The 12,906-nt window shown below is 38.3% G+C and overlaps 1 protein-coding gene across 4 annotated transcripts in view; it reads left to right on the top strand.

Annotated features, from left to right (window-relative positions):
- Positions 1–1,690: 1,690 nt before the first annotated feature.
- The window catches only part of PTH2R (parathyroid hormone 2 receptor), a 78,582-nt gene continuing 67,366 nt past the window's right edge, over positions 1,691–12,906 (top strand). For 3 of the 4 annotated variants that reach the window (XR_005649029.1, XR_005649030.1, XM_039844609.1), the window contains exon 1: positions 1,691–1,904. Coding sequence is in view for 1 of the 4 variants with exons in the window: in XM_039844609.1 (XP_039700543.1) it covers positions 1,830–1,904 (75 nt within the window). In the remaining 3 variants the exon portion in view is untranslated. Of the gene's footprint in view, positions 1,905–2,059; positions 2,144–12,906 lie in introns of those variants that run through there. The other variant, XR_005649032.1, reaches the window with a different exon arrangement.

Consider the following 12,906-nt stretch of genomic DNA (forward strand, 5'->3'; position numbering starts at 1 on the left):
AAAAGGAAAAACAAGCTGGAAAAGTGTTTCTGGTTTTGTGAGGCCTAAGAAATATAAAAAAAAAAAATTGTAATAATACTATTGTAAAAATAGGAGAACAGATGATAAATAGTGCCATAATGATAGAATATCTAGACCTTAGGCAAATGACTTAGTGTTTATTTCCTCATCTATAAATGTAATAATAATGCCTATCTCACAAGTTAATGTAAAGATTAATTTTATGTAAAGTACTTGGAACAGAAACTGAATGTAGTAAAGCACCAAATAAATGTAATCTGTCAGTGTTATTATTAGTATCATTTTTTTCTTGCTTGAGTAGGATAATGTAACAGGTAATAATTCCAATTTAATCAAACCGAAGATTTTAGGTAATAGAGACTATAGAGAGCTCTATTTTGAAAAGAGCGCACATACACACAAAGCCCACAAAACCTTACATTTTTGATAGGTAAATGGAAAGTAAACTTTATTTGGTAATTTTGCAAGTGTATGCCTATAAGCGTATGTTATATAATTTAGATCTTGCTACTTCCAAAAAGAATGAGATTGTTTACAATATATACAATACATAATATAAACAACGCTATTAAAGTAGAGATAGGCGTGGGCATTTTCAGACATGTAGAAAGAGAAATAGACATCTCTTTCTGGTGTTTTAGAGCTAGCCAGCCATTAATAATCCACGTTTTAAAAGAAAACCCAATTTTCACTTTGGCAAGCAAATGAAAGCCAGAGGTCACAAATCTCAGATCTTCATTGTCAAGAGGAGATCAGGGAATTATTGTGCCTCACCCATGGGAATTATTCCTTCCTAGCTGTATTGGATCCTGGGAGACCGAATATTCTTCAACTCAATATCTGTAAAGCAAGGTCTCTGGCATCTAGAGGATTATGCTTCTAAGAAAAATAAAGGAACAGGCTTTGCCCCTAATAAAGGTGTTTACACAAAAATATTATTAAGGAATATTAATTGTCTTTCTATAATGCTTAGATCCAAAACTCACAAAATGATACAAAGAATTTTGACCCAGAGATTTCTGGATTTCTGGTGGAGGATTCCTTCTCTCTCTCTTCTCTCTCTCTCTCTCTCTTCATACATACACACACACACATTGTTGCACAATAATACACACACACATTACAAGGCATGGTCGCGTGCGTGCGTACACACATACTCCGTATTATTATGGTTAGGAGAAAAGCAATCAGAGAACTTTACAGAGGGCTGTCCTGGGCACACAGTCACAGATGCAGAACGCCTGGCAGCGGAAACCTTTAACCACAAGGTCCACTGCCTCCGGGGCTGGCAGTCGGCTCGTGTCTGGACAGTAGGGAACTTTTGGACTACTCCCCGAAGACCAAGGGCGCCCCTAGAGACAAACAGACTGGAGGGAAGCAAAGACTGTGCAAGTCGAGAGTGGTGACAGCAGCGATCTGGCTCCGTCGCCCTCGGGTCCCCTGGGCTTCAGGACGCAGTGACTCCGAGAAAAGCGCGACTGCCTCCTCGCCGCTCTTGCAGGGGCGCGGGGACTGCCCCTCTCCGCCAGGGGTCGCGGGAGCAGTGAGTCAAGGCCGGGACGCGAACAGTTCTTCCCTGAAAACCGGACCAAGCGGCGAGACACTGTGCATCAGGACCCGCATCCGAGGCGCGCGGGCGTCGGCAGCCCGGCTCCGGGCATCCCCAGCCGGGTGGCCCCAGGCCCCGTCACCCCAGCTGCACCGCGCTTCCCGCCACAAGTTTGCCCCGCGCCCTCCAAGTTGCGAGTGCGGAGCTTCTCCCGGGCCGGGAAGAGCGTCCCCTGCTTCTCGCTACAGCTGGTCGCGGCATGGCAGGGGCGAGGGTGTCGCCTCACGCCTGGGGGTGGCTGCTGTTCGGCAGTTGCCTCCTCGTCGGAGCCCAGGTAAGAAGCCGAGCCCCACGGCACCTGCTTCCCCGAACCTCCAGCTGGACACGGCACGAGGGAGACCAAGATGAGACCAAGGCGTGCGGACGCGTCGCTAACACATCCACGCACTAACACACACACACACACACACACGCACACACACACACACACACACACACACACACACACACACACACGTGTGCACCTGGCAGGGTTTGACAGACATTTAGTGGAGCTGCAAAGATGTGCTTTAGGTAAGCGATGTCCTGGGGCAGGCACTGTTCAGATCAGCATCTTGGTATCTGCAAAGTAAGACGATATTTAGAAGCAACGAGGTTCTGGATCAGGAGGGTAAGGCTGGGAGGGGAAGGAACTTAATTCTTCAACTCTTAGATTCCTTGGTGCCATTTAATTAATCCAAATTATTTTTGTCTGCTGGCAATTTACCGTCACTTATGAGAACTTAAACTTCTAGGATCGATTGTGACCACTGTCTGAAAGGATAACCGACTCTCCTTGATATCACCAAAGCAAAGAGACTAGATGGAAAGAAAAATCGTGTTAAATATAGCTCTGTTGTTAACGTTAAGAATACGTGGCAGTTGTCATTTCGTACTGCTAATGTCGTTTAGAGATTTTCTGGGGAATCTTTCGCAATTGAGCTTCTTAAATGTGTAGGTCACAATTCATCCACACATTTTTTTTTGTGTGTGTGTAAAATAAAGTATAGAGTTTGTACACATCTCTTCAGATGAGCTAGAAAGAGATGTGTTGGTGGGTGTAATTCAGTTTTAAGAGCCCTGTGAATTTAGACTGAATCAACATTATTTCTCCCTTCTGTTCGGCAGGGGGCGCACCTTGACCGTCAAATGAAGTCTGATTTTTTTTTTTTAAGTTCTTTCATCGTGAGAAAATTAGGCATTGATGTATGTACTGATACTATCTAAACTTAATACTATGTTCTTGGCTTTCATATGATCAATTTAAATTTCGGTCGTTCTAAAAGTGCGATAGTTTTTTAATCACATAAAGACCTAAATTAAAGGAAATGGTCTGCTAAATATTGGGCTTTACCTAACACGACCAGGATGTTTCACGTAAACTTATTCTGTTTTAAAAAAATCAAACAGTACGTGTGTTATAACTGACTAAAAGATTAGCAATGGGCCCTTAAGAATAGGGTATGCTCAAACTTAAAAATATTTTACCAGCATGAAGGAATATGACTGAATGGGACGAAACTCAAAAGAATTTGGTGACAGTTACAGAACTCTGCTGATCTCTAATGTAATTCTTGTATTTCTATCTCATAAGATATTTGAATAATATACTTAAAAATCCTGTTTGGGGGCAAATTAACTATTTATTTTACTCAATGTTCTAGATTACTTTTTCTAAGGAAATGGAAAGATATTGATTAGTGCAACAACAAAAAATCACCATGGGATTATAAGCAGAATATCTCCTTTACTTTTAGCTTTCAATAAAACAATTAGGTCATTGAACATTATTTTCTACAATTTTAAACCAAGGTACTATTGACATTTTGGGCCATATAATTCTTTGTTGTGGGATTGTCTTATAAATTGTAGGATATTGAGCAACATCCTTGTCCTTTTTCCACTAGATGCCATTTGCACCCTTCCCCCCACCATCGCCTCTGCCACCCCTGCCCAGTTGTAACAACCAAAAATGTCTATAGATATGGCCAAATGTTTCTTGGGAGGCAATATTGCCTCTGGTTGAGACTCATTGCTTTAAAATGACTTCTATTTATGTTTATAGATTAAGAATGATAAGAAATGACAGTTTATAATAATATATTACATTTTTGACGCTTTAAACAAAATCTGAAAGTTAAATTGATTTACAATGACACACTGACACCTTCTCTGATCTTCACTTTCTTCATCTTCATTGCCAGCTAATATATACGTATATTAAAAAAATTAAATATATTGATAGAACAACAAAGAGTACACATCCAAGCAGAATTAGCTTGCATAGAATAATTGTTAATATTTGATAAACATTAACTCACATCACAAAATAGATACTATAGACTGGTACTCATCAACTGTTTTAAAGACCTCTGTGGTGGCAAAGATGCTGCCTTTGCCTCGATGCATAGTTCAAAACTCATTCATTCATGCATCATTACAGAGCAGAGCAATACATTTCCTAAAGCCAGATTGTCACATGGTAATGTAGACCACTGTATAAATAGGTGTAGTTTTTTCTTTACTGTGTCAGTGAGTCCTTCTGGAAATAGACACTGAGATGGAATCAGGGGTGCAGAAGGTTTATTGAGGGTAATGCTGTGAAAGATAAAAGGGTGAGGAAGCAGAATTGGATAGGAAGAGCCTCAGACCAGGATGCAAATCTGACAAAATCTTGGCCCACCCCATGGAGAGCTCTGGGTAAAGGTTGCCCATCGGAGGAGTCCCATATGGTGATAAAGTGGCTAGGTCCTAGTATTCCCACTGTGCTCGGTCATTGGCTGTTGGTTATTTATAAACTCATAGACTTGGCTGCAAAGCTGCGACAGATGCTTGAAAGCACTGCAGCTGGAGGCTGTCAGCCAACTGTACTCCTTACAGACAAATGGCTGGTTCTTTCTCAGAGGACTTTCTCAGTGGTATACCTCCACGGCTGCCTCCTTTACAAAAATTATCAAGGAATAACACTGATTTTGCTGGCCTTGGGAGTAGGCTGACCCCATGTGATTTAGTCACCTTCTCCAAACTCCTCAGCTGCAAGAGTGTGTGGCTCTCAGACAGTGTGTGTGTGCAAGGAAGTGAGAACAAATCCATCACTACAACTTGAAAAAATTCTCAGAAGCTCATGACATACTGAGTGGAACTACGTAAGTTCCATAGAGTGCCATGTGTGAGCAGATACCAATGGGCAGGTTTTGTTTTCTAGTTATTATGCATTTTTGTTTATGTGCAATCCCAACACGGGCACAAATATTCTGGAGTCGGGGGTAGGAGCACTAGCCCGGGCACCCAGAAAGCTGCGTTCAAATTCCTCCTCTGATAACACGTGATCTGCTCAGGTAGGAAACTTCGTCTCTCTACTCTGCAGTGTGGAGGATGAGCTCTTACTGACTTTCCAGTGTGAAGATTCAGAGTCTATTGGAAAATCCAAAATCTCTTACTGGTAGGAAAAAAACAAAAAGATAATCAGCAATGATATTTATTTTCTTACCATGTGCCAAATATCACGCTAAGCATTTTAATCTATTATTATCTCATTTAATTACCATAGTAACTTTATGAGATAGGCACTGTAATTGTTCACACTTTATTATATTTATTTTTAAACTTTTTTTAAATTAAAAATTATTAGGGTGATATTGATTAATCAAATCAAATAAGTTTCAAGTGTATATAATTCAATAATTTCATATATATATTATATTGTGTGTTCATCACCAAAGCTAGATTTCCTTCCATCACTTGTTTATCCTTTATAAATGAGAAAATGGGGCTAAGAGATGTTAGATAATATTCTTAGGTCACACAAGCTAACAAGTAGAGTAGCCATGATTCACACTCTGGCTTCTACTCTGGAACCCACCCCTCAGATCGAGACCCTCATTATGAAGAGCAGTTGGGTACCGCTTAGCTAAATTATGTATACACACACCCTCTGTCTCAGCAGCACCCACCCCTGGACATACATAGTCCAAGCAGTTTCTCACAGAAACCTATAATGGTTATGGCCATAATTCTGTGGTGTTAGTGGCAATCTGGATGTTCATAATGGGGTATTATGCAGTAATAAAAAGCAATGGATTTCATGTACATAATGAAGCATGAATGAGATCTTTAAAACAGGGTAAGATATGGCATAGAAATAATGAGAGATGTGATTTAATACCATTTACACACATTAAATACATGCCCATAAAACAGCAACACTTATTAACATATTCAGATAAAAGATATATATTCCTATATACTTCACATAGAAGGTTGCACATAGGAAGGTAGAGAAGTAGGAGTGAGGTATAGAGATAAAAGGGGATACATAATAAAATAAGTAAAACTACATTCTGTATCTCAGACACTTGTGTTAATTGGAAATTACAGTGATAATAGATGGAATTACCAACAAGCCATTATTGGTAGATTTAAGAATGAGACATAATGGGGACAGAGTCGCTTCCCCAAGATGGTAAGCTAGAGGACTACCCTTAGCAAAAGCACATTGAAACTTGACGGCTGGTTATCTCTGTATTGTGTTTATTCCCACAAGCACTGTTGTAGCCATAGATCCAGTGGTTGGTTGGTTCTTTCCCATTGACAGCCAGGACTGTTTCCATTTGTCTTCTAGTTTTGGGCAATGGGCTTCTCAGTGCCGCACTAATTGTGGATAGTCCCCTCAGCAGTGGGAGCCCAGAAGCAGCAAGAAAAATGAGAGCCAGATGGGGCTCTTTCTTAGTAATGTAGAGTGGGTCTCATTTCCTCAGAACTTCCTCAATTCTTTGTGAAGAAAAATAGAGCATTTTAAACTTACATTCATACATTCCATTTAATTTCCTATCTTGAGCTTCAGTTGGTTTTGTCATCTATTAGAATCTGTCTCCTTTCTCTTCCCTCCGTTAGTTTTTGCTGAATTTCTTTGAATTTCTCTGAATTTCTCTTTAAATCGTTTAACAGCAATGTGACTTTAGGCAGTTCATTTCACCTCTTTGAGCCTCCATTTCCTCCATTCTGAAATAAGGGCAATAATGGCATTTATCTCACAGAACATGGGAGTGTTGAATTTAAAAATACCCAAACAGACAAAAGCCTTAAGGTGTCTGATAATGAAAATATCAGCATCCCGCCCCTTCTATTAGCCAATTAGTAAAGGACTTTTTAATGGAATGATTATTAGATTTAGATTGAGATTATTTCTAAACATGATTGGGAGCCACTAAAAGCTTTTAAATGGAGTGTGTGTGTGTGTGTGTGTGTGTGTGTGTGTGTGTGTGAATTTTGCAAGGCTATTCTGTCTGCCTGCAACAATTTTCCTTCTATTCCTTACGGTTTCTCCTTCAGAGCCCAATTGGACATTTTATTCATAGTACTAATAGATGTTTTAATTTTATATTTATTAATATTTGTGCTTGATTAAAATCTATCTCCCCCCCTTGAAGAAGTTCTGAAGATAGAGCAACTAATCAGCAGGCAGTTGCAGCCGTCTCGATAGTCACCAGTGTGTCCTTGTAGAAGTGGAGATGCCAGGAGGCAGACGGAATTAGGAGGCAGAAGATACATTTAACTAAAAGGAGAATGGTTGGGGCAAGTATGATGAATTAAATTTTTGGCTAAGCTGAGTATGAGCAGCCTGTGAGATATTTAGTAGAAGGTTGGATATTGGATTATGGAGCTTGAGAAAAGCTCTGGGTTTAGCACCATCATTTCACAGGGAGTACCTAAAGTCACACGTGTGACTAATATTCTCAGTGAGAGCATAGTGGCCCTGAAAGGGCTGGCTAACTTGTTTGAAAAAGAGCATGCAGATGGTTTTAAGATTACCTCTGGATTATAAGTCTCAATAAGATTACCTCTGGATTATAAATTCACAGGGGAAAGGGGCTAATAAGCAATTTGGAACCCACGGTGACAATTAGCATGGTGCCTTTGGGTGGTAGGTTCTCCATAAATGTTTGAATAAGCTAATTTGCATTTCTTTCATTCCAAGAAAATTCATCCTTTTTGATCTCACTTGGAACTCCAGTCTCTAGTCATTTACTCCAGTTTTAATTTTAAACAGGTCGTTCTATTCTGAAGGGCAGAGGTGGCTGCCCTGGGTACAAAGGATGCAGCGGAACCTGCGTCTGGTCATGAAGGTGGAGGGAGGAGCAGAGCTGGGAAAGCCTGCCTCTGGGAGAGCTCGGCAGTTCCAGAGCTCCCTCACCTCAGTCACTGGCAAGCAGGCCAAGTGCTGAGTTTGGCAATTATTCCATTGGCTCATGGAATTTTATAGACTCTCAAAGAAAGTAAATCACAGCTTTCTGGAGCGGGAGAGAACTACATAAGATGGTTAAGGTTATAGACTGTGTTATTAGAACTGAATTTAGAATCTGTTTCCTCCTCTTTGGCTGTTACTTAACGTCTCAAAAACTCAGTTTCTTCATTTACAAAATGGGGGTGACCTAATGCCAGATTCGTTGTGTTGGTGTATGGATCACATGAAAACCTCAGGAGAAGCATTTAATGTAATGCCTGTCACAGAGTGAGCCATCGTTGTAGTCATCGCCGTCGTTATCATCATCATCATCATCATCATCGTTATCATAATTTCTATTACTTTTTCTAATTAGTTATGACTGGTATAGAGAATCTCTATTATTTTTATTGATTGATTTATACCTACCAAGTTTATTTCTGAACAGTAACAATTTTCTCCAATATCTATCTCTGTTATTTCTTTTTATCTTTTATCTTATTGTATTGCATTAGCCGTAACTCCCTGTATAACATCGAGTGGTAGTAATTATTGCAGGCATCTCATCTCATTATTACTTCAATAGAACTGTTTCTAAAGATTTATCAGTAAATATGATATTTGCTCTAGGTTTTTAATAAATGTAACATCATTGCTAATTTTGTTGTTAAATGTAAGACTAGCACAGAAATTTTGAATGAGACCATGTTTGATTTTTATTTTAAAGTCATAAATGATAAGTTATTTCTTTTTTCTTTTCTTTTCTTTTTTTTTTTAAATGCCTACGTGGTCTCCCATCCAAATACTAACCAGGTCCAACCCTGCTTAGCTTCTGAGATCAGACGAGATGGGGCATGTTCAGGGTGGCATGGCCATAGACTGATAGGTTATTTCTTTTTAACATGTCATATTAGTTGTATTGAGCTCTTGCCACAGATACTGGGCTACTTGAGGGCAAGAACTGATTCTTAATCATTTTTCTACAGTGTTATGGTACCTAGTAGATGCTCATTAAATATTGGTTAAATGCTTGCATGATGAAGTTAGAAGGGTTACTAATATAGCTCCTCAAATTGGCAAATACATCAAATATGCTTGTTAGTAATAACATACAGATTAATAAGAAATTAAAATAGCTAGCAAACAAACAAAAATGTTGTTTAATACTAGTTGGCCAAATATTTGTGTGACAAGACTTATAGGTGTTAACGAAAAGCTCCTAAAGGCAAACTTCTGCTTCTCCTTTATGAAACCATTTACAGCAAATTGCAAACTGGATGAAATTTCCTAAATGAAAATAACTTATTTTCATTTCCTACTTACACAATCAGACTAGCTGTTTTCTATGAGAAAAGTTTTCCAGTTATTTTTTAAAATACATTTTTCTGAGAGCAAAGATTGGTTTAACAATGATTTAAACCAATTTTGTGGGCATGAGATATGTCTAAGCTTGCATATTATTCTGCCTACACCACAGGGAATCTGCCTTCAGAAAAGCACTCATCCATATAATGAGTGCCAACATAGAACTTCTCCTTTCAACATATATTCTGGCATCTTATTTTCTAGATGACTAAAGTCTGTAAGACATAACATCCAGAAGCTCTTGATAGTCATATAAGCAAAACTCAAGCGCATTTTTCATGTTGATTAATTGAACTTAGAGCTATCTAAAAACTGAAAGGAACCTTAAGTAGATATGTTGGGTTTCTTGTAGCATCAGAAAAGCCTTTTAAAATCAGTCCAAAAGATACAGCATACTTTATTTCCCATGCAATTGCTAACATATTAGTAAAGGCATTTTGTTTGTGAGTCTGTTGTATTTTTTCACTACTCATGATAAATGTGTACTGGGTACCTGAGAGCCATATTGCACCTCCTGACCTATCCAAAGGCCAAATCCATGGCTTGGATTTCTTTTGTATCTGTCTTCTGCCGTAGTGTCTATAGGTCGTGTCTTCTCCACGGTAGGTCTCAACAAATACTTGTAGAATAAATATGCTCGACACTCCTTGCTGCTAAACCAGAACAAACAGTGTAGAATGAGTAGAAGGCTTTTCTGTGAACAAAGGAGATACCCTCCAATTAAATTAAATAAAATTAAATAAAATTAAATCAAATTAAATTAAATTAAATTAAAAACCTTCTTCCCTAGATCTTTTCATTTTCAATTCAATAAAATTGCATTGGACTACTATGTATTTTATGTTTATTATGCAGGCTCTTAAAGTGATTAAGACAAGGTCCTACCCTCCAAGAAGCTTCCACTCTAGAGGAGACCGATGCCAATAATGCACAGATGAGTTCTTTGCCTCTACTTTTGACTTCTGTCTCCCCGCCTGCAGTATCTATTCATTTTCCTTCTTTCTGCTATATCTAGTTTATTTTTTACTTCCACATTTGTGCAGTGTAGGTGGTAGATATTCAAATGGAAATGGAAAAGACCTGCCTGATCTTTGCCCAAGGTTTCTCGTGTTTAGCATTTTTTTTCCTTTTGCTTTAGTAAATTTATTTTGGTCAAATATATTTAGAAGGTAATAAAAGTATAGACTTGGTGATAACAGCAGTAATATCAGTTAACATTTATACAGTGTTCACTATATAAAACAATTAAGCACTCTATGCATTCCTTTCATTAATTCTCACAACTACCTTATGAAGGAAATGAGCATGGCCTCTCCAACATCCATTCCATTCCTCACCAATTCCGTAGCAAGTGGTAGAGCAAGGATTGACCGAAAAAAATGCAAATCCACAAACCCCTGCCCTGATGAATTTTTATGTTCACTCATCCTCCTGAAGCCTGCTCTACCTGCGGATTCAGATCTAAGAAATCTCACCTTGTAACTGCTCAGTGGAGGTAACAGTGTAGGTTCCTCAACCAGCTTCTGTTGACACCCAAGGTGAGAAGCTCCTGGTTCCTGAAGGGCGGGGGGTGGTCTCACGGACACCACAGTGGAGCTGCTGGACTGACTCTCCACTGTCTTCTCTGACACCACCCAGGGGGAACATGCAGGGACACCTTGTTACTGTCAGGCCAGTGTGGAAGTCCAGGAGGCCCACATGGTCTCCACTGACACCCAGGGTCGGGGGACTCTGACGGGCCTCATTACAGACCAGTGTGGGTGAAAGTCCCAGCTCTCCACTTCGCTCTGAAAGCACTCTGGGGAGGGCGTAGGGACATCTCCTTACAGCCTGGGGAGTGTGGAAGTCTGGGCCCCACCTGGCCTTTGCTGGTGTGGATCAGGGCAGGACTGTCGTTTTTTTTTGTGGTGCTTGGGCTGAACTGTTATTGTCTAAAAGTTTTCTGTCTTGTCAGGATGCCTTTCCTTTCTTTGCTGTAGAGAGCAGGGTTTTCTTGAGACTTTTTTTCTTTTTTGGTTAGCACCTGTTGTTGTTTCAGAGTTTCCAGCTTCTACAAATACAGGTTGGGAATATATGACACAAAAAGAAAACCCAGAGGATTTCCCACTGTATTATTCTTCAGGGTCTGAGGTCCCTAGGTGTTCTGCTTTCTGCTCTTCACCTTTCAGAATCATCTTATGTTCGTTTTATTCATAATGCCCAGAGTTTGTAGTTGTACTTATTGGAAGGAATAGAGGAAAGTACATCTACTTTATCATGCCAGAAAGAGAAGTTCCAGAATGCTTATTTTTAAACACATGTAATTTATAGATTCATAATTACTTTAAAATGAAATAAATGTGAATATTATAATTATGAAGATTCACATATTCTGACATTAACAGTGTCTATAATGACAATTTTGTGTACTTTCAATAAGGTAGATATGATCAAATTAGGGCTTCTTTTAGCTATCAAGTATGTGACAGATTGAAATCAGCATTTTATTTCAAATTGTAAATGATCATTTGCACAGGAAAAATTACTAACATCTATTTTTCTAAATGTACCACTTTGTTTTGGATGCAATTATTATTTTTGGAGTAACATTGAATAGTGGACATTGAATATGAAACATTGAAATAGATATTGAGTATGAGAAGTGATCTTCTGTTTTAATGTCTATGGTGCAAAACATTTGTATCTGTAACAAAGGAGGAAAAGAAAGCAACATAAAAGATGTTAAGCATTTTCTTACTGTCACTTGAAATGTCTAAAGATCAATTTAACAGATTATGAATTAGGACATCCTAATCAAACCTGCTCCTGGGTTAAACTGGCTACTTTTTTAAGAACACAATATCTTTAGAAGCTGTAGTTTATATAATGCTTATGCTCCTGAAAGGCTATCTACAAGGGCCGCATATACACAAAATAAAACAAAAAATGTATTTGTTCAACTAAAAATGGTATGAGTGATTTGAAATGTTCATATTTGATATAGAAGTCAAATGTCTCTTAATCAAATTTATAGTTCTGCAACTTGGTCATGATTTACCCAGTGCTTTCTATGACTTAAGTCAAAGAAAGTAACTACTGAGCTGAAAAAACAGCCAGAAAAAAAAAAGACCCATTTGAATGGTGCCTGACTTTCTGAAGAATGAATGAGAAAGAAGTCAGTTTTCCTTCCATGCCCATTCAAATGACTCATCTGTTTTCATTTCATTCTCCCTTTACGTGGGATTTTATGGTTCAATTTAGTGTGGCTACTTATAACTCTGAATCTGCATTGTGCTAACCTTATAGTTAAATTTTGTTGTGTGTGCCAACCACCCAAATTAGATTTTGATTATTCTCTTTTCATGAAAAAAAATCATTAAAATGAATGTGAGCATTGAGTTATGAATATTTTCCAGCAGTCTCCAAAACTGCATACATGATTATTTATTAATCTACTTTTTATATTATAAATATATAAACTCAGAAAATAATAAACTCATAATTTTCAGGAATAACATAATTTTTTGATACTAAAATTAGTTCTTATGATAGACATATTTTTTAGATCCTTCATTTTAGTTTAACCTGCCAGTCTATCATTTTCTGTGTCATTTAAAATCATAATTATCAATAATCTCTAAGTATACTGCCTATGGATAATGATGTAAACATCTTTTGATTTGTAATGTTCAGTTCATAATGTCTTATTGCACAACATAAAAAAGGCTTT

This window comes from Pteropus medius, unplaced genomic scaffold (assembly GCF_902729225.1).
Source record: "Pteropus medius unplaced genomic scaffold, Ma_sr-lr_union100, whole genome shotgun sequence".
Taxonomy (NCBI): Eukaryota; Metazoa; Chordata; class Mammalia; order Chiroptera; family Pteropodidae; genus Pteropus; species Pteropus medius.